The sequence below is a fragment of the Engystomops pustulosus genome, chromosome 9, assembly GCF_040894005.1.
Source record: "Engystomops pustulosus chromosome 9, aEngPut4.maternal, whole genome shotgun sequence".
Classification (NCBI taxonomy): Eukaryota; Metazoa; Chordata; class Amphibia; order Anura; family Leptodactylidae; genus Engystomops; species Engystomops pustulosus.
Window position 1 is genome coordinate 99,515,353 of NC_092419.1, and position 24,955 is coordinate 99,540,307.

The window sequence follows — 24,955 nt, forward strand, 5'->3', positions numbered from 1 at the left end:
CATTATATAGACTGAATACTACAGCAGTCACTGATAATGGGGAGGGGGTTGTGAGCAGCTGGATGCACAGAGCACAGCAGTGTGAGGACAATTGGAGAAGCTACAATCCAGGCAGATTTCACAGTCCTGCAGCTACTAACAGCCTACGCATAGGTGTAATTACACAACACCTAGCACTGGTGATAAGTGAGGTAAAGAGCTTGTCTATCTCCCTTGGTGACAGGACTACACATAGTAATGAAGGGCAGGGCACAGTTATTCGCAGTGCTCAGCACATACACCCTCCTGACTATTGGAACCGCCCACTCCCCCCTCCTTCCTCTTGGGATGGTACAGCTGGCAATGACGTCACGGGGGCGCGCGGGACTCGGGAGCGCGCGGCGGCGGTGCATTGTGGGTGCGCGGTGACGTGTTCCCCCGGCCGGACCCAGGATGGCTGACGATAGACAGCACAAGCTGGCGGCGGCCCGCAGGAAGGTGAGAGGTGTCATGGGGGCCCGGGTGTGCGGGGTGAATGCTTGTTACCGAGCTGTGCGGGAGGGCCGGGCCTGGGAGCGGGTGACAGACAGGACAGCGGGGTGTGTGCTGGTTACCAGGGCTCTGACAGGAATCATGGTGGGATGTACTGGTTGTAATATTAGGCCAATCACATCACAAGATCACAATATGCAGGATTCAAACACACGCAACTTTATTTTGCGCCAGTTTGATGACAGGAGACCACGCCACAACCTGTACATGGTGACTGCCACAGACTGTATAGGGTTAAACGTACCATCACCCCAATCTTATCCTGCCTGGGTGCACAGAGCGGCGGTATATCCAGATGTGTGTGACACGTAGCCCGCGCCGACCGTCCTAGAGGTACCAGGGGACCCACAGTAACAGGAGGGGGGCCATCATGGCCATCATGTACCTGCAAATAGGTTGTTGCCTGGTGGATGGGGGTTTTGATGCTTGAAGGCAGCACGGTAGCTATTGGGGGGGGGGGTATGTAGGTATTAAGTGGTAGAGTAGTACAGATGGGAGACCCCTGTACATTGATGGGGCACACACCTATAATGGGTCATATATGAGGGGGCGGAGCCTGAACACCATAGCGGGGTCTCCGATAACAAGTGTTAGTATTGTATGGAGCGCTCCTCCATCAGTATATTAGTGGATCGTCATATTGCATGTCTCAGGATGGGTCAGTGGTCACATCGATGGGGGTCCTATTAATCCTGTATGACAGGGTCCGGTTCTAGTGACCACGCTCATTGTAGAAGAAGCTCATTCTCTCGTATGACCACAGCAGCCCCTGTATACTAAGGAGGGGGGGGGGATTATATCAGTTTTATTTAAAGCGATAAAAAAGTGATCGTTAAAGAGATTGTGTGTACAGAGATGCATTGAGGGTCCTGATCAGGGGACCCCGTGCTGTGCCCTCCATATACCATAAAGCAGTGGTGGCGAACCTATGGCACGGGTGCCAGAGGCGGCACTCCAAGCTCTTTCTGTGGGCACTAGGGCCATGGCCCCAGCACACCAGACAGGACTCAAAGAATTTTCCTGCAGTTCCAAACAACTTAAAAGACGCTGCTTTTTAGTGATATTTTAAAGTGATACATACATGGGACTGTAGGAAGAGGGGAGTGTGTAGACAGGGCCAAATTATCTTTGGAGGACCTCCTGCTGGCCCCATGATTCTCTGTGTACACAGGGACACGGGAATAAAGCTACAATGATGCAAATTTTCCATCTTATTTCTACTGTGTTGGTGTCCTCAGGAGGCCAGTATGATTGAACGTTGTTGAAGAACAGGGAGCAATAAGTTACTGCTTTATTTTTGGTTGGCACCTCACGATAAATGAGGGGGCTTTGGGGCTGCAGTTTGGGCACTCGGTCCCTAAAAGGTTCGCCATCACTGCCATAAAGGGACTATCTGGCTACTTATTGATGTGGACATGGACTTGTATTCTGGTTGATCTGACAGCATTGACAAGCTGCAGTTCCCCAGCTCTGCCACTGGGGGAGCATTCTGGCTCCTGTGGTGCAGGGTTCGTTATTGGATCCCCAACATTCGAATACTGATGCCCAGGAAGGTTCCGTAGTCAAATGCCTTTTAAAGCTATGGACACCTAGACCCGATATCCTCTGATTGGGGATGAGGCGCTAACAATGCAGATCATAGACCCCCAAGACCATATAAAGAATACTGGGAGATGTCAGCTCTGGGACCTGCGGGATAAGTAATGAAGCTGGTATAGGGGCGAAACACAGCACCTGCACACTATACGTGCTGTGCTCTACAATGGGCCTATTGTCTTGCTGGAGTATACGGCTCCTCTGTTCTGTAGAGAAGATGGAGACTGGAGAAAGTTACTAGTCGTGACAGCCGTGTCCCTCCCACATGGATCTCTTGTAATTGTGTCCGGATCTGAACCTGTGGGCTGCTCCTAGCCTGTCCCCTCTTGTGACCAGGCCATCAGTATCATCATACAGAGTACATAAGTTTGCGCCCCCTCTCAAGCCATTGTAATTTTGCACAAGTGGTGCTGTATTTTGGACAAAAGGAACTGAGTGCTTGTCATTCTAGACATACTCTATATCTTATCCTGGAGTTATAGAAGAGGAGCAGCCGATATGAGTGACATCTAGATGTAGGTGCAGAACGGGTGATAGTGATCAGGGTGTCAGCGCGGCTTCCTGTCAGTCATCCCCATAAAGAACACTACAATCAAGCTTCCCCCAAGTTGAAATGACTGATAACAGAGAGCAGTAGATTTTATATTACACTGACTTTTTTTTTGGGGGGGGGGGGGGCTGTTTGTTTCTATATTTATGGTAGATGGTGGTCACTTAACTGATTTACACGTTTCCATTGTCTTTACAGTTAAAGGAATTTCAACAGAAGTCGACTCCTCCGGCTCCTGTGGGCGGCAAGAAGAAGAAAAAGGGCAAGGAGTCAAACAGCCATCCTGACACCCCAAATCGCCTCTCTCCAGACCCTGTAAGTAACACCCTGCTCTATCTGTTAGTTACCTGGGGTATTTTTGGAGACGGGTGCTGCTCCGCAGCTCTTGTATGAGTGGCTCGGTCTAGTTATAATGGATGCAGACCATCAATGTGTAAAGCGCTGGTTACCTGTGTCTATATTGAGGCAAAGTTTTTTTTTTCCCTAATTTGTCCTATTCTTTCCAGTTATTTCTTGTAAGTGCTGAGTGACATGACTATGGCATCACTGCTGTTCCTATTGGCTGCCACCCAGCTTTTCTAGACTCCAGAATGGCATATATCTGCCTATGTACACAATGATATAGGTGCTAGTTTTGTATTTCAAGGGTTTTTCCATCCTGTGAAGTGATTGTGTATAGTTAGGATATGCCATTTATTATCAGAGGTGAGTCGGCCTCCTTCAATCTGTAGAATGAAAAAGATAATTAAGAGGTTGTACTAACTTGCACAGGTTAGGGGATAACAACCTCATGGGATCCCCACTGGCTGCAGAACACCCAACCCCCCCCCCCCCCAGCAATCTTGAGTAGGTGGGGTCCTTTTTCACTGGAGTCACTGTGCCCATACTATGAGAGCGTTAGACCTTGCTGAGCACAGCACTTGGGTATCTATAGTATTGTATGGAGCGGCATAACGCATGCTTTACCTTCTTTTTTTTTTTTATGCCTTAGGCCAGTTACACATGAACGTGTACAGCCGGTGTATATATGGCATATGGTGGCACAATCCCACAGGCTGCACACAGTCCAGTGGACGGTCTGCCGGCCCGAACAGCCTCGCTAGATCTGTATTAACTATTTCAGTTCTGGCACAGCTCTTTGGCCGGCATAGGGAATGTCCCTGCTTTATATTTCTATGTAATACAGGGAGTCCCATTCTCTGCTGTGTGTGCAGCCTGTGGGATTGTGCCACTATATGGCACATATACATGGGCTGCACACGGTCGTGTGTAACCGGCCTAAGGCATGACATGAATGACACTAGGAGTTAAAGGGAGTAATGTATTATTATACCTTACTGTGCTATAAGGAATATAATTCTTAGGATCAAACTCATCATCATACAGTGTTAGCATATAGTAAATGTGTGTCTGAATGTTTCCAGATGAGAATGAGGAAAACTATTGGTTTCTCTGGTTATGGCCTGTTTTATTCTAGTAGTCTGTTGATCATTGTGACTATATCCAATACCTCCTTCCCCTCTCTATACATTTTCTGGCTGATGTTGTAGTGGAGGCATTTGTTATTTTACATCTGTCTTCTCTTGTTCTTAGTAAGACTACTGGGAAATTCTTATTAAAGACCAATACTAGATGAACCTGAAAATCCAGTATGGGCATAGAGTACACACCATCTCCTGCTTTCTAGCCGGGTCTTCTTATGTGGGGTCTTCACCTAAGTGACTCCCCCTAGGGACTGTAGAGTGCTGTTAAAAAAATCTCATTTGTAACATGGAGAGAATTTGTGACTTCTGAGTTATATTATAGCTATTAGGACTTGTGGATACTTGAAGAATTGCAACAAATAGTCACCAGCGGCCCCCTGTATACAACCCCTCACCTCCCTGGTGCCTCTTATCTTATCACTGAATACTCTGTATTGTGGACCAGACAGCTACTCCCAGCCTCCTGTAGCAAATGGCTATACCTGGCAGATATCCAATCCCTGGATTGATGATGAGACCCGGGCATCCTGCATATTCCAGCAGTGTACAATAAGATTATTTTCACAACTTGCTGCAAGGATGTAATTAAAGGTCCACTTTGGACCTCCTTTGAAAGGCTATCCACAAGAACCAGGGGTCACCTTACCCCCTACACACACATGCACGCAATGTTCTATATTCACTTCTGTGGGCGCTGCATGAACAGTCGGGATGGTCTGCTATGCTTTAAGCCCCATAGAGCTGTATAGGGATGACTGTGCATGTGGCAGCTGTAGGGTCTGGGACATATCTTTAATGATTATATTGGTGACCCCATAAGAATCAACTCTGCAGCTATGGGGACATTCCCCAAATGTATAATGCAGATCATTAAAATAATTTTTACAGCCTATCTGGTCACTTGTGGCAATCCCAATAACCATCCACAATTGGTTCCCTGTAACTCTTTTGGGTCCTTGTGTCATAGTAAAATGTTTCCATGTTGATTGGGTTGTCTGTAGAATTTGTCAGTGATGCACATAAGCACAACATGGAAACCCATCCTGACGGCGCTTCATCCCCCTCTCTAGCAGATGAGTACCTGGTGCAGGTAGCGTGTGGATGTGTACGTTCTCTCCCCTCCTGCTTATCTGCCTTTCCCCTTCTTTCTCTGTTTCTCTCACCCTCTTCAGATTGAGACCATTTTGAAGGGGCTGGTATCAGATCTTCATAGATCCAATGGGGTGTCCATCCCCGGTTTGGGGGACATGAAGGTGAGCTATTCGGCTAGCTGTGCCTGTGCTTCTCTGCCCTTGCCACTGGTTTTAGTTTGTTCCCCTTTTGTTTTATTGTCACAGTTCATTCCATGAGTCGTGTTTGGAGGTTCCTGTCCTGTAACATCAAAGTCCTTTTATTGTTGTGTTGTAATTGTTTTCAGTTCTGTTCCATTCACTTGTGTGCAATACCAAGTACAGCCACTATACGGTCCATGGCGCTGCCTTTGAAGGGAATGAAGAGGTTGCAGTCTTTTCAGAGTCCATTTGCAGTGGGTGTTGGATCTGGGCCTATCTGATATTGATCAGCTCTCCTCAGCATAGGGCCAGTGTTATGTTGCATCAGCCCACTGGATGTCCGGAGAAATATTACTGGAAGAAGCCGCTCAAGATCATCGCTGCAGCCACTTATATTTGGATGCTCTAGTGTTGGACCCTGCTAATTATATTGATCCCGATCACTTCATGAGTTGGGAATAATCCTGTATGATGTTGTTATTGCATATGGGATACGACCCATATGCTTTATATATCTTTAGCAGCGGTTCTCAACCTGTGACTGACCCTTTTACAAGGGGCCACCTATCGTAAGACCATTGGAAATATGTGTGATCCATACTCTGCATCTATCACACAGACCACGAGCGCGCGGTATGAGGAACTTCTAAAGGGACGCGGCACTAGGAAGGTTAGGAAACGCTGATCTATAGGGATGTGCAGCTTCATAGACTAATGAGATGGAATCCACGTGACCAGGTGGAGGTATGTGGGTGCACAGGGGACCGTTGTCTTCCACCCCTCTTTGGGTTCACATTTTCAGCATATGCCCTATGAGCAGATCTACTATTCAGGGTTTGTGGACAGAAGGCGACGGCTCTGCCGGAGATTTATATAACGAAGTGACCGCTGATGGGAATATATTGCTAAGGACCAGTTTCCAGAAGGAAATGTTTACTGTGCTGCTATGTATATAGATATTTGGTGACTGCAGTATATGGAGTGACCTTTGGCCCCAGGAGATCAGCGGGATGGTCCATGCAGTACATTCCAGGACTGATGTATAGCCGCTGACCTCTCTCCCATCTACTCCAGTGGTGGTAGGATGGATCTTGTCTGCTCCTCTGAAGGCCGTAGCTCTGATCCGGGGGTTCTCCAGCCATTTGTTGCTCTGCCTGGTGCAGGATATACAGGGTATCGCTGTCACTTGTCTTGAAGCATTTGTCACAGCAGCTGCCTGGCATTCCTCTCCTGGGCACGTGGGGTGTCTGGGGGGGGGGGGGGTATGGAACCCTTCCCAGCTTGTACAGTGTCTGTGCCCGGCTTATAGTGTAGGGAGCAGCTGACTTTCTGCAGGAAGGAACAAGTCTGGTGTCTGTATTCCGGCGTCGCTTCCCCCCTCCCATCTGATCCTATATCCCTGCACCTCCTAACCAACCAAACTGGAAGCGCTCACAGCGAGTGATGTGAGTCACACAGACCCGTCCCTGCTGTGTAAATGTGTCACCGGCCATTATCTGCTGAAGAGCTACAACCCGCATGCTGGTGGCGATCACCCTCATTATTCCTTTACACAATGAATGAATGTTTGTTTTTTTTTTAATATTTTTATTATGTATCTTTTTGCCTGAAAGTTTTATCATTTTGTTTATTTTATGTTTGTGTTTATTCTGTTGCATCACTTTGTGCATCTGTAACCAGACAGACCCTTTAAGGCAGTGCAGGCGAACCTATGGCACGGGTGCCAGGGGTGGCACTCAGAGCCATCTCTATGGGCACCCTCACCATCACCCCAGCGTTTGCCAGAATGGACTCAAGCCCTATTTCAGTCCCAGACAGCCCAGGACTCTAGAAGGATAATCAAAAATTCTTCTACTTCTTTCTATTGTATTGGTGTCCACCGATGCCAATACAATTTAATCCTGTGAAAGAGCAGGGAGTAATAAGTTACTGCTTAAATTGACGTATTGGCACTTTGCAAAAAATATGTGGGTTTTTGTTGTAGTTTGGGCACTCGGTGTCTAAAAGGTTTGCCGTCACTGCTTTAAGGGGTAATCCCATCTGGCTTATTATTAGTGTATACTCCATGGCTTCATGGTGGGGGGGGGGGGGGGGTGTCTCTGACTAATAGTACCGCCTCGGATCCTGGGAATCTAATGATGGGGCAGTGCTATTTATGGTAAATGTCTAGTTCCTTTATTACCTGGATGTTCAGGGGTCCCAGACATCAGACCTACGTTGATCAAAATAATCTTTATACACTCACCGGCCACTTTATTAGGTACACCATGCTAGTAACGGGTTGGACCCCCTTTTGCCTTCAGAACTGCCTCAATTCTTCGTGGCATAGATACAACAAGGTGCTGGAAGCTCCTCAGAGATTTTGCTCCATATTGACATGATGGCATCACACAGTTGCCGCAGATTTGTCGGCTGCACATCCATGATGCGAATCTCCCGTTCCACCACATCCCAAAGATGCTCTATTGGATTGAGATCTGGTGACTGTGGAGGCCATTTGTGTCCAGTGACCTCATTGTCATGTTCAAGAAACCAGTCTGAGATGATTCCAGCTTTATGACCTGGCGCATTATCCTGCTGAAAGTAGCCATCAGATGTTACAGGGTACATTGTGCTCATAAAGGGATGGACATGGTCAGCAACAATACTCAGGTAGGCTGTGGCGTTGTACCAAGGGGCCCAAAGAGTGCCAAGAAAATATTCCCCACACCATGACACCACCACCACCAGCCTGAACCGTTGATACAAGGCAGGATGGATCTATGCTTTCATGTTGTTGACGCCAAATTCTGACCCTACCATCCGAATGTCGCAGCAGAAATCGAGACTCATCAGACCAGGCAACGTTTTTCCAATCTTCTACTGTCCAATTTCCATGAGCTTGCGCAAATTGTAACCTCAGTTTCCTGTTCTTAGCTGAAAGGAGTGGCACCCGGTGTGGTCTTCTGCTGCTGTAGCCCATCTGCCTCAAAGTTGGACGTACTGTGCGTTCAGAGATGCTCTTCTGCCTACCTTGGTTGTAACGGGTGGCGATTTGAGTCACTGTTGCCTTTCTATCAGCTCGAACCAGTCTGCCCATTCTCCTCTGACCTCTGGCATCAACAAGGCATTTCCGCCCACAGAACTGCTGCTCACTGGATGTTTTTTCTTTTTCGGACCATTCTCTGTAAACCCTAGAGATGGTTGTGCGTGAAAATCCCAGTAGATCAGCAGTTTCTGAAATACTCAGACCAGCCCTTCTGGCACCAACAACCATGCCACGTTCAAAGGCATCAAATCACCTTTCTTCCCCATACTGATGCTCGGTTTACACTGCAGGAGATTGTCTTGACCATGTCTACATGCCTAAATGCACTGAGTTGCCGCCATGTGATTGGCTGACTAGAAATTAAGTGTTAACGAGCAGTTGGACAGGTGTACCTAATAAAGTGGCCGGTGAGTGTATGTTGCCAACATATTCTTTAGCATTTTTACAAATCGTAGATAAAAATAGGATGAGACCATAGAGGGTAAAACAGTCATATGAAGGGCCCTGCTCGCAAGAGCTTACAATCGCTTTATATGATAATACCCTGTGCATTTTGAAACAATTCCCAAGTCTTGATGGGACTTCCAAAGTACATAGATCTATCCACTGCTCCGTATAGTTGGGCACAGTCCATAGGAGTCATGGTATATTGCAGTATCCTATGTAATGTATAACATCTCCCCCCTCGTGCGGCGCGGTTCCATATGTCTTGCTAACCCCGTGTTGTGTGCTCTGACAGGTCCTCCTGGAGAGAGATGACCCTGACACAGAAATCCTATCAGAGGATGTCTTGGATAACTCTGAGACCCCTACAGAAACCCAGTTTAATAACCCCCTGTCTGAGGTGTGTGACACATTACTGTAGGCCTTTATATAGCGGCTATCCTCCTTTCTGACTATATGAAGGTCCTGCTTACTCTGAGGTGTCACTTTCTCATTCAGCCTGCATTTTTGCTAGAAATATCATGTATTTCTCACATCTTTGTAAAGTAAATATACATAAAAATTAACAACCTCCAATTATCCGCTGATGATTCGAGGGTCAGTCATTAGAAACCCCTTTAGATGGCGGCTGGGTCCTCTGATCCTATGACAGGCAGATGATATGATGTACATGATATTTCCCTGGTGTCCCCATGTCTCGGTGTTGGCCTCCTTGCACTGACTCGCATGCCGCTTTGTCTGTTCCCTGCCTGGGATCTGGGTTACTATCCTCCTCTTCCCACACGCGCTGCTCTGTATCTCTCCTAATACTTTTGTTTTCTTCTGCAGCAAAATGACTATGATAATCCCAAGACAGCAGAAAGGTGAGTGTGATCTGCGAGTGCATCAGTCCACTTTACGTCAGACATGTCCTAAAGCATTTCCTGAACAGGATTCTGCCACCAACTGTTGCCTCTTGTTGTGGGTTTCTGTGACTAATAAACTAATGGAGGTCCAGTCTCTGCACAACACATATATTTAATAGCGGCCTCCTCTCTTGTACCAGAGGATTACTTCCCTTACTTCATGCTCTTGTTCAATCTCCTAATATGCAGATGGATCTGTCTTGTAGGTTTGTCTCCTCAACGGACAGTCTCCGGCAACTTTCTGAACAGCTGAACGGCCTGGTGTCACAGGTAGGTAGTCACAGGAGTGTTTAGTGCAGTGATCTGTATGGACGTGGGATCCCAGGCCATGGGTGTGTTGTTCCATGGTCTGGCAATGGCCTATCCTCATCTGTTGTCTATCCTTGATGGATGCATTTTGTTTTCAAGGTGATGACACTCTCTAATTCTAAGTAATTTCATACTCTTCTCATTTTAGGGGAACTCTTATGTAAATGGTGAAAATGTCATCTCGTCCACAAGCCCAGAAGTGGAGGTGAGGGGTTTAATGTAACTGGACTTGGTTGGTTCCACACTGCCGTTTTAATAAATGGAAAGTCTCTCAACTTCTTAAATGGGAGAGGTCCCCTTCTGCATGATCCTTTTAGGGTGCTGTCACATGGTGTGTTTTTTGCATGTTTACCATGCGTTTGGCCGGTTTGAATCCTTCACAAATTCCGAAAAACGGAATCAAACCAGCCAAATGCATGGAAAACTTGTAAAAACGCAGTGTGTGACTGTTGTGAGGAAGCAATCTCCTATGGAGGAGATTTTTATCACTGTTAGGCCCCACGCACATGTCCATATTCGGCCATAGACACCTCTTACACCCAGCCTTGGTGCCTACCTTGTTTTACAGGACCATAACAGGACCAGCCCTATACTTTGTGGCCGCCCGGCTCTATATTTGGCCGCTTAGCTTCCAATGGAGAGGGGAAGGGTGACAAGTGTTAACCTCCCTCCCTTCTCGACACGTGGCCGTATGCTTTGCTGGTGTCGCACACGTTTGTTTGTGTGCAAGTGGCCTAAGGATGTAAAATAACATGATGGTCATGAGGTATAAAAGTTTTATTGCAGATTCAATATTGTATTTTATTGTATATTCTCTCTTTTTTTTTTTTTTTTTTTTTTTTTTGTATGTGTCTCTTCCGGCCTCCACTCTCTCCCCCTATACTGAATGCATGCGCCACAGTCTCGATACCAGGATTTGGCTGCTGCCTTGGACTCCAGTAATGTAACAAACAAACAGCTCAGTGCAAAGATAGATGAACTGGTAAGGGGCAGAGCGCTGCCAATGTACATAGAGGTGTGTGGCCACAACTGGCCCATACATCAAGTGTCCTTATGCTTGATACAGAAGTATCCCCCATTCACAGATTTGATTTCTGCCATATGTGAATGTACCCCAGTAGTATGTGTCATATAGGATCAGCTGCTGCTCTCCTGCCTGCATGGCTGCCCTCTCATTTGGCTCTTTTCTATTGCATGCACAGTATGGTGTAATGGTTTGTCTTGTTTTTATCTAGTCTAGAAATCCCCCCCCCCCCCCCCCCTCCTATATTTTCTTTTTTTTTTTTTTTTTTGTTAAATCAAACTTGTTTTTATTGATTCTAAAAAGCTTTTACTATGACACACAACGATTATTCATTATAATCCGTAAAATATACATTATGAGAAAGAAATCCCTCTCTATTAGATTATTAGTGGCTGCACAGGGTCTGTGAACACCCGTCTCCTAAGTGGAACATCTTCTTATCACATAAATGTGGCAGATCCCCCTTTATATTTGGGGTTCTCTACGATTTTATTATTGTTAACTTTTAGACCACCAATGTCATATCAGCTCAACAGACCTGATATATTGATGTTTTGGAAGGGTATTAACAATCCATAACCCTTTGAGAGCCTCAGGATATTTGTCATTATTATCCATATCTGGTAACTTCCCAATCTCTGACATATTCGTCAGGCAGGTAGGTCATTGTGGGTCTTGATGATTTTGTGTATTTCTTTTTCCATCTAGAAACAGCAGAACCAGGATGTTCTGGAGAAGCTGGAGAAGGTAAGTCTCCATGTCCTGTGCATGAGTATTGGAATGGCCACTGTGAGGGTATATAGACTCTTAACTGTGATTTTCTTAACAGGAGAGGAAAGAGTTTGAGCAGAAGTTTTCCAAGGAGCAGGGCTCTCTACGGGAACAGCTGCAGGTGAGACATTAGTTTCCAGATATGGTCTACTTGCCCATAAGCTGAGGGGATTGGTTCTTTCGGACCCTCCAGGAGCTATTACTAAAAGCTTTTCAATCTGTGTAATTCCATTGAACTCCATTTCTATGTGGAGTAATGTGGAATTCTGCAGGGTTATTATACAGTAATAAGATTCTGGAACAAAGACCACCTCCTCCCCCACAATCATTTGTGTTTGCACCATTTGTCTATGATAAAGAACCAGACAATGTAAACCTCTGGACTAATTACCATTACGCTTCATCTGCCCTTTATGACTCCAGGTTCACATCCAGACAATTGGGATTTTGGTATCAGAAAAATCTGAGCTCCAGACCGCCCTGTCCTACACTCAGCAGGCAGCACGTCAGAAAGGAGGTAAAACTTATCAGATCTTGTCTATACAATGCGATCTGTACACTGCATTAGCATTTACCCCTCCCTTATTTATTCATTTGGTCTTGCTTTGTCTCGCATTGCAATAAAGTCTGTGAAATCCATAGAGTTCAGCTCCAGGCTTATCCTTAAAGGGGTTGAAAAACATGGCTGACTTCTCCTGAAAAGAGCGCCACACCTGACTATGGTGTGTACTGGTATTGCAGCTCAGCCGTATAGAGATGAATGGAGCTTAACTACAATACCCTGCACTACCCCAGGTCTGCTGAGGAGCTCCCGTATTTATTTCCAGACAACCCTTTAAAGATGGGTCATGATTTGCAGATCACTGTATATTGCTACAGAATATAGAAGCTGGTGGCTTCAGTCATTAATTGAATACCCAAAAACAGTATATGGGATCAGTTTGGTGTAACACTAACAACGGACAAATACCATATTATTATAAATTCAGGTTTTATTGTACGACAAATAGACACTCCAAAAATATATTAAAAGCATGATAAAACCACAACAACAACAACAAAAGGTGGTGGTCAAAAGTCAACGACAGTATATTCCACAGTGGGATATCACACATAGGCACATGAGGATAATCACATAATAAATGGTAACGGGTATTAACAATGCCCAAAACGGGGCATAATATGACCAACAAGTGCCTACCAATAAGATTATAAATCACCAGGCCACCACCACAGCACCCCGACGCATGTTTCGCCGTCGCTTCCTCAAGGGGGTGCGGAGAACATCTGCATCGCACCAGTACTATTTATGAGGAACCAGATTAAAACATATGTTCTGTATTCATATTTTTTGGTTCCTTTTGCAGCGGAGGTGGAGGACCTTGTCATGCGGTTACAGTCCACCCGGCAGAGAGTAACGGAGCTGGAGCGCACGCTATCATCCATCTCTACTCAGCAGAAGCAACTAGAAAAGGTAAGTCCCTCCCATCATCTCTATAGAACTATCCTGGTGCACTGACCAGCATAACCCTGCTACACTGGTGTAAGATACTTATATATTGTCCTCCACTTTCTTCTTCAGCTCAATAAAGAACTGGAGAAGGAGAGAGACAACCTCCGGCTTGAATCTTTGAAGAGCAGGTGGGTCTGTTGTTCTGACTGCGAGTAGGGGTAACTTTCTGACTTCCCTTGGGTGACCCTTTTTTTTTTTTTTTTGTCCTCTGGTTGCAGTAAGAGCAGCGAGGAGTTAAAGCAGCAAAACTCTGAAATGTCGGAGAAGCTTAATGCACTTCTGTCGGAGAACGCTGCCATGAGATTGGAGCTGGGCGACCTGCATAAGAAACTGGAGATGGCCGAACTCATGATACAACAGGTAGGAATGAGAAAACGGGGGGGATGACAATGGGGGGGGGGGGGGGTCCCGTGCTATAAGCATAGAGGGTGGGGAGAATATGTGGTGGGCATGCTTGTTACAAGTGTGCAAATTTTGTGAACCTAATGGCATTTTATATCTTTACCTCTGTTGCACATTTGCTAAAGGTTTTGTAACTTTTTTTAATGATTTCTTACTTTTTTTTATTTTTTATTTTTTTTTTTTTTTTTTTTTTGTTGTAGTTTTCCAATCAGTCAGGAACTCCTGATGTAAACCAGCAGTTACATATGGTCATTGAGGAGAGAGACCAACTGGGTACACAGCTGACACAGGTAATGTCTTACAGGGTCGTCCCGGTATTCATACCTTTTTTACCTGTCGAGCACTAGAAACCCCTCCCCAATAACTAAAATTGGGGCAACCGTGTATAAATAAAGCAGCAAATACGTTTCCATTCTAATTCATTTCTATGGGACAGCAAAGGCGAGCACTATCTTTAGTGCATAACCTACCGCTGCATTCATGGGCACATAGGACCCCCAGTGTGTAGCAGTACCCCCCCCCCCCCTTAATACCAATAATTATAATACGGACTTAATACTGATAATTATATTACAGGCAGTCCCCGGGTTACATACAAGATAGGGACTGTAGGTTTGTTCTTAAGTTGAGTTTGTATATAAGTCGGAACCATATATTTTATCATTGTAATCTCAGCCAGAACTTTTTTGGTCTCTGTGACAATTGGATTTAAAAAATGTTGGGTTGTCATAAGAATCAATATTAACACTAAAGCTTCATTACAGACGCCTGTGATATCTGTTATAGCTGATTATAGTAGCCTAGGACTAAAGCACAATAAATTACCAATATCCCGAGGTCCGTTTGTAACTAGGGGTCGTATGTAAGTCGAGCGTTCTTAAGTAGGGGACCGCCTGTATACCAATAATGGTATAATACACTCATTTGAGTGTAGAGATGGGGCTTCAGTTTTCACTGTCCTTGTGAACGGTTGTATATTATGTCACCAATAAATGGGCTGCAGTCAGGTTATGGATCTTTGGTTCTGTAGTGTAGATTTACTTGGGTTCTGGGTTTTTCACTCTCCATGTAACAGGTCGCAGTCCATTTATGTTGATCCTGATTTCTGTTCCATGTTCCAGATGTCTGATTCTCTCCAACAACTAAGAGCAGAACGGGACCAGTATGTGGAGAAACTAAAGGAAGAAGGGGAAGTCTGGCAGGAAAGAGTCCGCCAGCTGTCCGAGCAGGTGAGTATCCTCCGAAAATGTAGGTTGGGGCTGAATGCTCCCTATTGTAGGTAGACATGGCAGTGGAGGAGTCTACTGCACTTTATCCCTCCTTAATATTTGTCCTTCTGATGTGTTATTACTCTGTAATGTTTTATGTCCCCCATGATCTGTAAGTGACCTCAGAATATTTCTATAGCTCCATCATATTCTGTCTATAAACTTTATCTGCTCTTCATAGATCCAGACTCTAAGCCAAGAAAAAGAGAGCGCCCGGGAACAGGTTGAGCAGTTGGAAACCAGAGTGACAGAACAACTACTCGCATCAGGTAAATGTGTATATTCACTTAGAATTATAGCATATAGTATATGGTTTGTATATACCTTACACTACTCATCCTGTACTGATCCTGAGTTACATCCTGTATTATACCCCAGAGCTGCACTCACTATCTGCTGCTGGTGCAGTCACTGTGTACATACATGACATTACTTATCCTGTACTGATCCTGAGTTACATCCAGTATTATACCCCAGAGCTGCACTCACTATTCTGCTGCTGGTGCAGTCACTGTGTACATACATGGCATTACTTATCCTGTACTGATCCTGAGTTACATCCTGTATTATACCCCAGAGCTGCACTCACTATTCTGCTGCTGGTGCAGTCACTGTGTACATTAGGGATCTAACTTCTTGTGGGCCAGAAATTGCGGCAGATTGCTGCTCTGTATCTCTAAGCATTAATAAGGTTCATGACACATTTTCATGTATTACTCCTATAAATTTGATTATGTAGTTTAATGCTTGGCCATATATAGTGTCCTCTGTCTTATATGTGAAATCCTTGTTACACAGCAGTAGAACCGGCTGACTCCGGGCCTTCCATACCCCAGGGCCCATCAGAAGCAGAAGTATTACTGCAACAAGAGGTCCAAAAACTCCAACAAGAATTCCTGGATCTGCAGTCGCGGTATCAGTCCCAAGTGCAGGACAACAGCCAGCTGAGCCGTCTGAACCAGGAGCAGGAGGAGCGGATCCTGGAGTTGGAGAAGACCTTGGAGAGGCACAACGAGGAGAGTGTAGATAAGCAGCAGATCCTGGAAAACATGCAGAGTGACAAAGCCACCATCAGCCGGGCGCTGACCCAGAACAGACAGCTGAAGGAACACCTTGCCGAGTTGCAGAACGGATTTGTCAAACTGGTAAGACGCGTGTGCGAGTGTGTACACATTTATTTCCTTAAATAAATGAGGCGAGGGGTCATTCAGGCTCCATACACTGTGACTGCCAAAGAAATCGGGGTACATTATTCCCTATGATTGGAGCAGTAGGGCGACCCTTGACCTATTGCTTATTGTTGTTTCACGGAGTGTTACACTTAATTCTTGTGATTGGGTTCCAGTGGTCAGTATATCACCATGCATGTTATATGCTAAGCTATGCTATACTATGGATTGAGTATCTCAGACACCAAATGGGGGAGAACAATCTGATTGGTGGAGGCCCAAGTCTTCATGAAAACGGGGGTCCTACTTCCCCTAATTAATGGAGTGCCAGGCTGCACATGTTTGCTGTCATCCTGTTTGATGTCTATAAGAGTTTCAGAAATATCCAAGGCTAGTGCTCTGCTATCCCCTACACACCCATAGAAGTGTAATGCTCGTCCTTCCGCTCCCTCATTAAGGGGAAACCGGATCCAAATTTTATACAGCCCTTTAATCTAAATGCAAAGAGAGCACAGGTCACATGTCTACTTTGTATTCCTATCCTGCAGACAAATGAAAACTTGGAGCTCACAAATGGGCTGCAGAGCGAGCAGCATGTGAAGAAGGAGCTGGCCAAGAAGCTGGGGCAGTTACAGGAGAGCATAGCCGACTTTAAGGAGCAGGTACGTCTGCACGTAGAGGGTCCAGCAGCAGGGTCTCCCAGTGTTGAGAGCTTTGCAGCGCTGACCTGTGCCCGGCTTCTGTTTTGCAGCTTGCCGCAAAGGAACAGGAAGTACAACTGCTGCAAACACAGCGGGACGAGCTCTCCGCTCACCTACAGCAATACGTTGCAGCGTACCAGCAAGTGTCCATCGAGAGGGAGGAATTCCAAAGGCAATACCTGCTGCAGGCCCAGCTCATGGACAGACTGCAGCACGAGGAGGTGCAGGGAAAAGTCAGCGCCGAAATGCACCTGAAGGAACTGCAGCAAAGCAAGGTGAGGTATAGATAATGTATATATCACCCTTTACCACAGCACTGCACACTACTAACCAGTGCTATCACTATACAAGCAGGGTACAGCCATGAGTTTTGGTTCCACCCCACTCCCCCTGATGAATACGAGAAGTTGCCACAGCGTAGATTATACACATCCAGATTTCTCTTTCTTGAAGCTGTTGCTTTTCTTAATCTTTTTAGGAAAACCTGGCGCTTCTTACCAAAGAAAACCAAGAGCTGAAGGCGCAGATGATGCAGTTTCGCAGCGAGCCGGAAAGCAGAGCTCTTAGTCGCATGGAAGGTAATGGTCTAGGTCTTATACTTATATTGGTTCCATTACTGCTGCTAGATTGGGACCTAAACCCTGTATATGTGTTTTCCAGGGGACGGGGTGGAGAGCAAAGTCTATGAAGACGAGGTCCCAAAATCCTCGCTGGTTATTCCTGAAGATTTTGAAAGTAAAGAGGAGATGGTGAGTCCTGTCTGTGTGATGCTCTGTCCTCTTTACATGTATCTGCCCAGCCACTACTGGTGTCCTTGCTCTGTATAATACTTTGCTTTTTATTCTGCAGATGGAATTCCTTTCTTCCGCCCTCTCCAAGTTACAGGGAGATCGGGAGGAGGTGGAGAGACAACTTATGGAGCAGAAGAGGCATTGTACGCAGCTGCTGCAGCAGATATCAGAGCTCAGACTGCAGCAGATCACCAGCCCCCCGCAGCACTCTGCAGGTAATGAAGTCAGGTTTCAATGCTCCTCTCCATTGGGTTGGGCATTGACTTAAGATGGTTATCTATAGAGATGGATTTGTTTCTTCTGGAGAAGAGATAAGTTGCATAATTGGAGGAATAAGTTCCTATAAACTTGTAAAGCAGACAGTTCATCAGTGCTCACTAGTAGATGACACATAGAAAGTGATTCATGTAGATTTCTGTGCCTTTCTGACAGAACTCGGTGTGGACAGTGTCCCCAGAGAGGTGTACGATGCTCTGCAGAGCGCCATGGAGAAGCTGCAGGTAGGTCTCATGACAGGGTTCAGTCTCTTGACCCCTGGGGTTATGTGATGATTATCTGATGTATCCTGTTATTGGCTCTTAGTTCCGCTTCACCGACCTGATGCAGGAGAGGGTAGAGCTGAAGGATCGGGTGGAAGAGTTGGAACATCGATGTATCCAGCTTTCCGGGGAAACTGATACTATAGGTGGGTGTTCATGGCATCAGTCGGTGCTTGGCACTGTGCTGCCCCATGAGAAGACAACAGATAGACTAGGATATTACTATTCCTTGCTGATGTCTTCTGACTTGTGCTTGTAGGGGAATACATTGCACTTTATCAGAGTCAGCGAGCCATCCTGAAGCAGCGGCATAGAGAAAAGGAGGAGTACATCAGCCGTCTAGCCCAGGACAAGGAAGAGATGAAGGTTGGTAATCCCAAGGCTGAATGTGAAGCCAAGGTTTTATACACAATGCAGTTCTTTACAACCTTTACCTTCTCTGCGCAGGCCAAGTTGTTGGAACTGCAGGTCTTGGTTATGAGACTGGTGGGCGAGAGGAATGAATGGTACAAGAAGTACGTGGAGGTGACGAGAGGCACCAAGGAGCTGGGGCCGCTGGCACAAAGTTTAGATGGGCCAATGGAGGTGGATCCGACTACTGGGGAAGGTAAGTCACATGGCTTGTTCACCTAGTAGTCAGGCACTGAAGTCCATGCCCATTGTTGGTGCTGGTGATGAACATTACTGGTCGTAAGGTTGTTGGATTTTCTTGCTATAGTTATGGTGATTTTTAAGGATTTCCCAAGACTTCCTTAGATGGACCTTGATGTAGGTTACCATCGTGCATATGTACAGGTGTCTGGGACTGCAGCTTACCATCAGCCAACCATCAGGGCTTGTTTCTTAGCACCCCATTGGACGTCCTTTTTGGTTGATTCTCAGGTTGTAGATCATAATGTCTCTTCTTTTCTTCTCAGCACTTGAGGAAGTCAGCCTTTTAGAAGATGCAGAATTGGAGAAGGCTCAGAGGGCACCTGCGCTGTCTAATGCCCCGGCAGGATCAAGTGCAGAAGACCCCACAGCCAAGCAGATCATGCAGCTTCTACGTGAAATTCAGAACCCTCAAGAACGTCCTGGCTCCTTACTACAGAATCCATGCATCCCCTTCTTCTACCGCGTGGATGAGAACGACGAGGTCCGGATTATGGTAGTCTGAGGTGGACAATTCCCTCTAATCCAAGCCACCACTTCCATTCCATCTCCTCTCTGTACTGTGACCTATTGTCTCCACCTGCACAGGAGATGCGGTCACCTGGGGATGGGCTGGTTGGGGGTTGTAATGTCTTCCCTCGTCTGAGCTTGTGGCATTAAGGAGGGGAAGGTTCCTATCCACTATGATGATGACGGAGGGGGATCTAAATCCACATGGCATTGCCCAAGGACACCTGGCACCAGGGGGTTTATCCCATGTAGATGGGCAGGTAGATTACTACACATTGCTTTGTTTTCTTAAGCTCATGGGGTAAGGTAACTAAATCTTTGCCAACATTATACCGCGGCCTCCGAATTTTATTTTTTAAACCCACTGCAACACTAATGTTTTATGTGAAGTAGAACTGATCTAGAATGAAGGAGGGGGTCCTGACCGTGGTGATATTATGGGGGTCTCCCAGTGTAGAAGGATACAGACTGTCTCCATAAGGCATTGGAGGGGAGGCAGAAGGTGAAGTGCTTACTGTTAAACCTAAGAGGTTACATATAGTGTTTGCCCCACAGTGTGACAAGTTCACCATCGGTGGCGCCGGGCGTCTGGAGAAGGTTTTAGTGAAGAGTTTTAACAATGTCCCCACTTATATGACAACAAGGCAACCGGAAATAAAGGACACGCTGTAGGTTTTCTTCCACATTTTATTTCATTTAGGATGTAAGTTGTATAAGTAGAAGGTTCACACTAGAATTTTTCATTTGTTTCTTAAGATCCTCCACCTCATTTTAGTAAGAAAATCTGACGAATGTCTGACGTTATGTGCCGCATCAGTGGAGACTTTGGGTTGGTGTCTATGGGATCAGTGCCGTAGTGTAGGAGATGCTGCCAAAGATGGATTGGGGTTCTCTATGGCAGCAGTCACCCCCATGAGGAGGGGCAGTAGTCTTGGCAGCAGTCACCCCCATGTCTTTTCTATTCATTCCTGTGTTGGGAGACAATATTGTTAAGCAGATTTTTCTCCTAAGGCCAAGTTGTATTATTGCTGCACGATTAGGAGGGGGCAGATGGATAACGGTTACCCCCACTCATTTCTTACCAGCCTCAGATTTTTTTCTTTTTTTTTCTTTTTTTTTCTTTCTAAAATTTAGGTAGAGACCTGACCCTCCCTTTCCGCAATGCACGCAGCCACATTGTCACAGGGCCACGTATATGGAGCAGCATCTCCCTGTATTATGCGGTACTATTGATCCGATAAGATTGGTATCAGTAGTCCTGCAACATTTGGCTTTGTTTTGTTCATAATTCTATAGGATTTTCTATTCTTTTGGAAGCTTTTTGAGGTTGGGCTGTAAACCCAATGATAAACCCTGTTACTTTCTATAGGGCTGTGAACATGATGAGACCCTGACCCCGGGGGTTACAGTATTCCTTTATCACTGCATCCTGTAAACCAAGCCCTGGGGGAGGGGGTGTTGTGCACATGTAGCCTGGGGGGGACACGGTAGAAATCTCTACATCTCTTCCTGACTTGAATATGGAAGCGGTTCCTGTACATAATGTATGAGTGTAAGATTTTGTATATTCCTGGATCAGACGCTGGACCTTGGCAGCATTTTGGCTACAGGTATCTTGTACTATAATATGATGGAGCTTCTATAGAAGCTGGTTTGTCCTCTTGATTGGAGATCTATTAATAATGGGGGGGGGGTTTATTATAATTTATTGGGTGATGCATCACAGGTCGGGGGGCTAAACTTTCCATTCTGTTGCTGAAATGATTTCATCTTGTTGGAAATAAATTTTTGTTTCTTTCTGAATAAACGTATTCAGCAGATTAAACTGTGCTCCTGTTTCTCCCGCCCCACATTACACATCCCCGCCCCCCTCCCCTCTCCAAATATGAGACAAATATGAATTTTTTTACAGAAACATATTTTATTCAATGCTCTGACGGGTTTCACAGCTCAACACCAGCACCAAGAACTTCTTCCCCCAAATGGATGATCCTTTAACATGCAGAGCAACAGATCCAGCTGCCAAGTGACCGACGTCCAATCATTCCCCGGGATCCATGTCCTGCTAAAGACTCACATGGAAGCACACGGCTTACATCTCGTGAAGATCTCATATATATATTTAGAATTATTTATAATATATTTATATAAGGATATGCCACTACCACAGACAGAAGTTCAGTAATAGAACAGAAGATGAGCTTCGTATAGTAAGAATCACGTTTGATATGCGTGTAGCACAACCATTGTACAACAGGACACACAAGTGTGGTAAGTGTCACACACTCCAAGACGAAACAGCTAGGAAGCAGGCAACAGTCTAAGCCCAGGCAGGTTTACAGGTCATAGTGAGACTTAGGACTCTCTGGCCTGGATGGGCTCACTCTGGTGGCTCTGATCACGGGAGGAAAGAAGAAGGGAGAGAGAGAGGGGGGAAAAAAAGGTCAGTCACAAGAATGTCTTGAAAACAAAATAGAGGAAGCGTTTAGTGCAATCCCCAGGGCTAGAAACCAGGAGGTGGCACTATCTACTATCCATAGAACAATTGGTGGCTCTATCATCCCTATGATAAAAACTAGATATAACTGTCAACACAAGTCCCAGGATCTGCCAAGAGAACATGCTGCGTACAATCCCCAGGGCTAGAAACCAGGAGGTGGCACCCTCTATCAACCCTAGGACCAGAACTAGCAGTGGCTCTCTTTTATAATCTCTAGGATAAAAAGCCTAGAAACCAGGAGGTGGAACTTTCTACAATGATTAGGACCAGAGCTAGGAGGGACTCTCACCACAAATCCCAGAATCTGCCAGGAGGTGATGCTGTGTATAAGCCTCAGGGCTAGAAACCAAGAGTTGGCACTCTCTACAATCACTAGAACTAGGGGTGACGCGCCGCATCCAAGGATCTGCCAGGAGGTGATGCTATGTATAAGCCGCAGGGTTATACACCAGGAGGTGCCACTTTCTACTAGGACCAGAATTAGGGGTGACTCTCTATAATCCCTAGGATAAAAACTAGGTGTAACTCTCACCACAAGTCCCGGGATCTGCTAGGTGATATTGTGTATAAACCTCATGGGTAGAAACCAGGAGGTTGCACTTTCTACACTCCCTAGGTCTAGAACTCGGAGTGACCCACCAAGTCCTAGGATCTAGCAGGAGGTTGTACAATTCCCAGGGCTAAAAAACAGCTGGTGGCACTCTCTAAATTGCCTAGTACCACAACTAGGAGTGACTGTTACCACAGGTCCCAGGATCTGCCAGGAGGTGATGCTGTGTACAATCCCCAGGGCTAGAAACCAGGAGGTGGCAATTTCTACTGTACAATCACTAGTACCAGAACTAGGAGTGACTCTCACCACAATCCCCAGGGCTAGAAACCAGGAGGTGGAACTTTCTACCATCCCTTAGACCAAAACTAGTTGTGGCTCACGCTATAATCTCAAGCATAAAAACTTGGTGTAACTCTCACCTCAAGTCCCAGGATCTGCCAGGAGGTCATGCTGTGTACATTCCCCAGGTAGAAAACCAGGAGGTGGATCTTTCTACAATCACTAGGGTAAAAACTAGGAGTTAAGCCGGAGGATATGCTAGGATCAGTAACCAGGAGATGGCACTATCCGCAATACTTAGACCCACAAATAGCAGTCAACAGATGTTCTGTGTACACCCTCTAAATATCCTATGGTCTCCACGTGCTGGTGCTCCTTATAAGCTCTAGGATCAGTAATAAGGATATGGGACTAGCTGTAATAATTAGGGCCAGGACTAGGCGTCCTAGGTGTCAAGAGATGGTGCTCTGTACTCACTCTAAAATCCTATGGTCCCCTGGCATCTCTTAATCTTTAGGACCAGAACTAGGGATGACACTACAAGACCTAAAATCCACCAGAAGGTCATGCTCTGTACAATCCCAGGATTAGAAACCAGGAGATGAAACCCAACTACCTAGAACCAGAACTGGGGGCGGCTTTCATGACAAGTCCCAGGATATGCTAAGAAATCATGCTGTGTACAGTCCCCAGGGCTAGAAACCAGGAGGCGCCACTATCTGCACTCCTTAGGACCAGAACTAGGAGTGTCAGTCTCTATAATCCCTAGGATAAAAACTAGGTGTAATTCTCACCAAAAGTCTCCAGGCCTCATATCACTGCACTAGAGCACTTTTAATCGGCCAGGTATCATAGTAGCCCTTGCTGCTCCACTGAGCCACATTCGTATCCCAAGTGATCCCATGTTAATATTGCACTGTCCCTTGTCTATGACTATTGGCTTCAAGTGTGTATCAGTTCTTACCAGTTATCCCTTTAAGGTTTAAAGCAGAATCCTTCTGGCACTTAATGTGGGATGCATATGAGTGGTGCATTTATCCCTCTATTAAAAGGATACTATACTTTTGACCTATTCTGCCCATTCATATGGAACAGGTTACATGTAAACTACCCCTTTCATATTCTGTTTTATATTTTCATCTACTGCTCAAAAATCCTACCCTGCAAAATAATTAAAAAAAAATCCATACCCTGTAATACATCATCTAATTGCATAATCTTTTAATTAAAATCATTGGCGATGAACCCGCTTTCCCTGCTCCTCTTCAATGGGGATGGAAATTTCACATTTGTGTTCTTTAAGATGGATTAAGCAGTGACAGAAGATGCAAAACATAAGAGCAGCACAAGAGGGCGCCAGGAGCACATTGAACGTGAACAAAGGACTTCAATATGACAATGGTGGCCAGAAGAAGGGGGTCGGGGAAGACTCTTATACCAGCAATGGCTACTCATTATAGAACGCTAATTCCATTGACATCATTTTAATACAAAAGAAAAAAAAAATCTTACAACAGAATAACATAAGACACAATGAGATCATCTCTAGAAGCTGGTGGTAGGATGTGGCGTAGCAGCGGGGGGAAAAAAAAGCAAGAAAAAATAAAATATATATATATCTATATATCAACCAGACATTGCAGGTGTATAAACATCACAATATGGAGCTGCAGAGGGACGATACTACACATCTGTACAATACAATACATCGTGACACTGAGCCAGTGTTTACAACACAGTGGTAGAGGGGGAGACGTATTCACCATGCCCGGAATAGGTGTGATGGGGGGGTTTGGGAGAAGGGATGGGGGAGAAAGCTGTGTTCGGCAGCCAGGCCTCCATTTTTTAATCTAAGAGGGTCGGGTCGGCAGGTCGGATAATGGTGGGTCGTGTAGGTGATGCGGGAGCCTTCCTGCTGAATGGAAATAAAAACAAGAACAGACAAGAGAACACAGAGCGTGATTAGCATCATCCATGACATGAGGACAGTCAGCCCCGATTCCCCTGCCAGCTAGACCAGGGCTAAAACAATGAGAGATTACTTCAAGGAACTGTCCACTTCAAAAGAATATGAAAACAGCTGGATTCAAAATGGCCGCCTCATGCAGCAAGAATATTTGGTCCTGTTACCCAAGCTTTATTTTTCGTAGGATTCGTTTATGGACA

At 45.7% G+C, this 24,955-nt stretch overlaps 2 protein-coding genes across 29 annotated transcripts in view; one reads left to right on the forward strand and one right to left on the reverse strand.

The window, feature by feature from the left end:
• The first annotated feature begins 314 nt into the window (after positions 1–314).
• On the forward strand, positions 315–21,882 carry GOLGA2 (golgin A2). 7 transcript variants are annotated; one of them, XM_072124548.1, is made up of 28 exons: positions 316–477; positions 2,876–2,992; positions 5,334–5,414; positions 9,200–9,304; positions 9,733–9,767; positions 10,016–10,079; positions 10,267–10,323; positions 11,020–11,100; positions 11,851–11,889; positions 11,972–12,034; positions 12,337–12,430; positions 13,281–13,387; positions 13,496–13,554; positions 13,645–13,786; positions 14,029–14,118; positions 14,950–15,057; positions 15,278–15,365; positions 15,898–16,241; positions 16,814–16,927; positions 17,017–17,241; positions 17,445–17,544; positions 17,627–17,715; positions 17,816–17,972; positions 18,190–18,257; positions 18,340–18,442; positions 18,556–18,662; positions 18,744–18,903; positions 19,214–21,882. In XM_072124548.1, the coding sequence occupies exons 1-28, from the start codon at positions 433–435 to the stop codon at positions 19,450–19,452; spliced, it is 3,081 nt and encodes a 1,026-aa protein (XP_071980649.1). In that variant the 5' UTR covers positions 316–432; the 3' UTR covers positions 19,453–21,882. The 7 variants fall into 7 exon arrangements, with proteins under 7 accessions (XP_071980654.1, XP_071980649.1, XP_071980651.1 ...); XM_072124547.1 differs by having other exon boundaries at positions 317–477; positions 15,895–16,241; XM_072124553.1 differs by lacking the exon at positions 11,020–11,100 and having other exon boundaries at positions 315–477.
• Positions 21,355–24,955, reverse strand: part of DNM1 (dynamin 1) — a 56,221-nt gene continuing 52,620 nt past the window's right edge. For 6 of the 22 annotated variants that reach the window (XM_072124559.1, XM_072124556.1, XM_072124560.1 and 3 more), the window contains 2 exons: positions 22,930–23,011; positions 21,355–21,851 (listed from right to left, as the gene is read on the reverse strand). In XM_072124559.1, coding sequence (XP_071980660.1) covers positions 21,813–21,851; positions 22,930–23,011 — 121 coding nt within the window. In that variant the 3' untranslated portion in view covers positions 21,355–21,812. The other 16 variants (XM_072124575.1, XM_072124574.1, XM_072124564.1 and 13 more) reach the window with 5 other exon arrangements.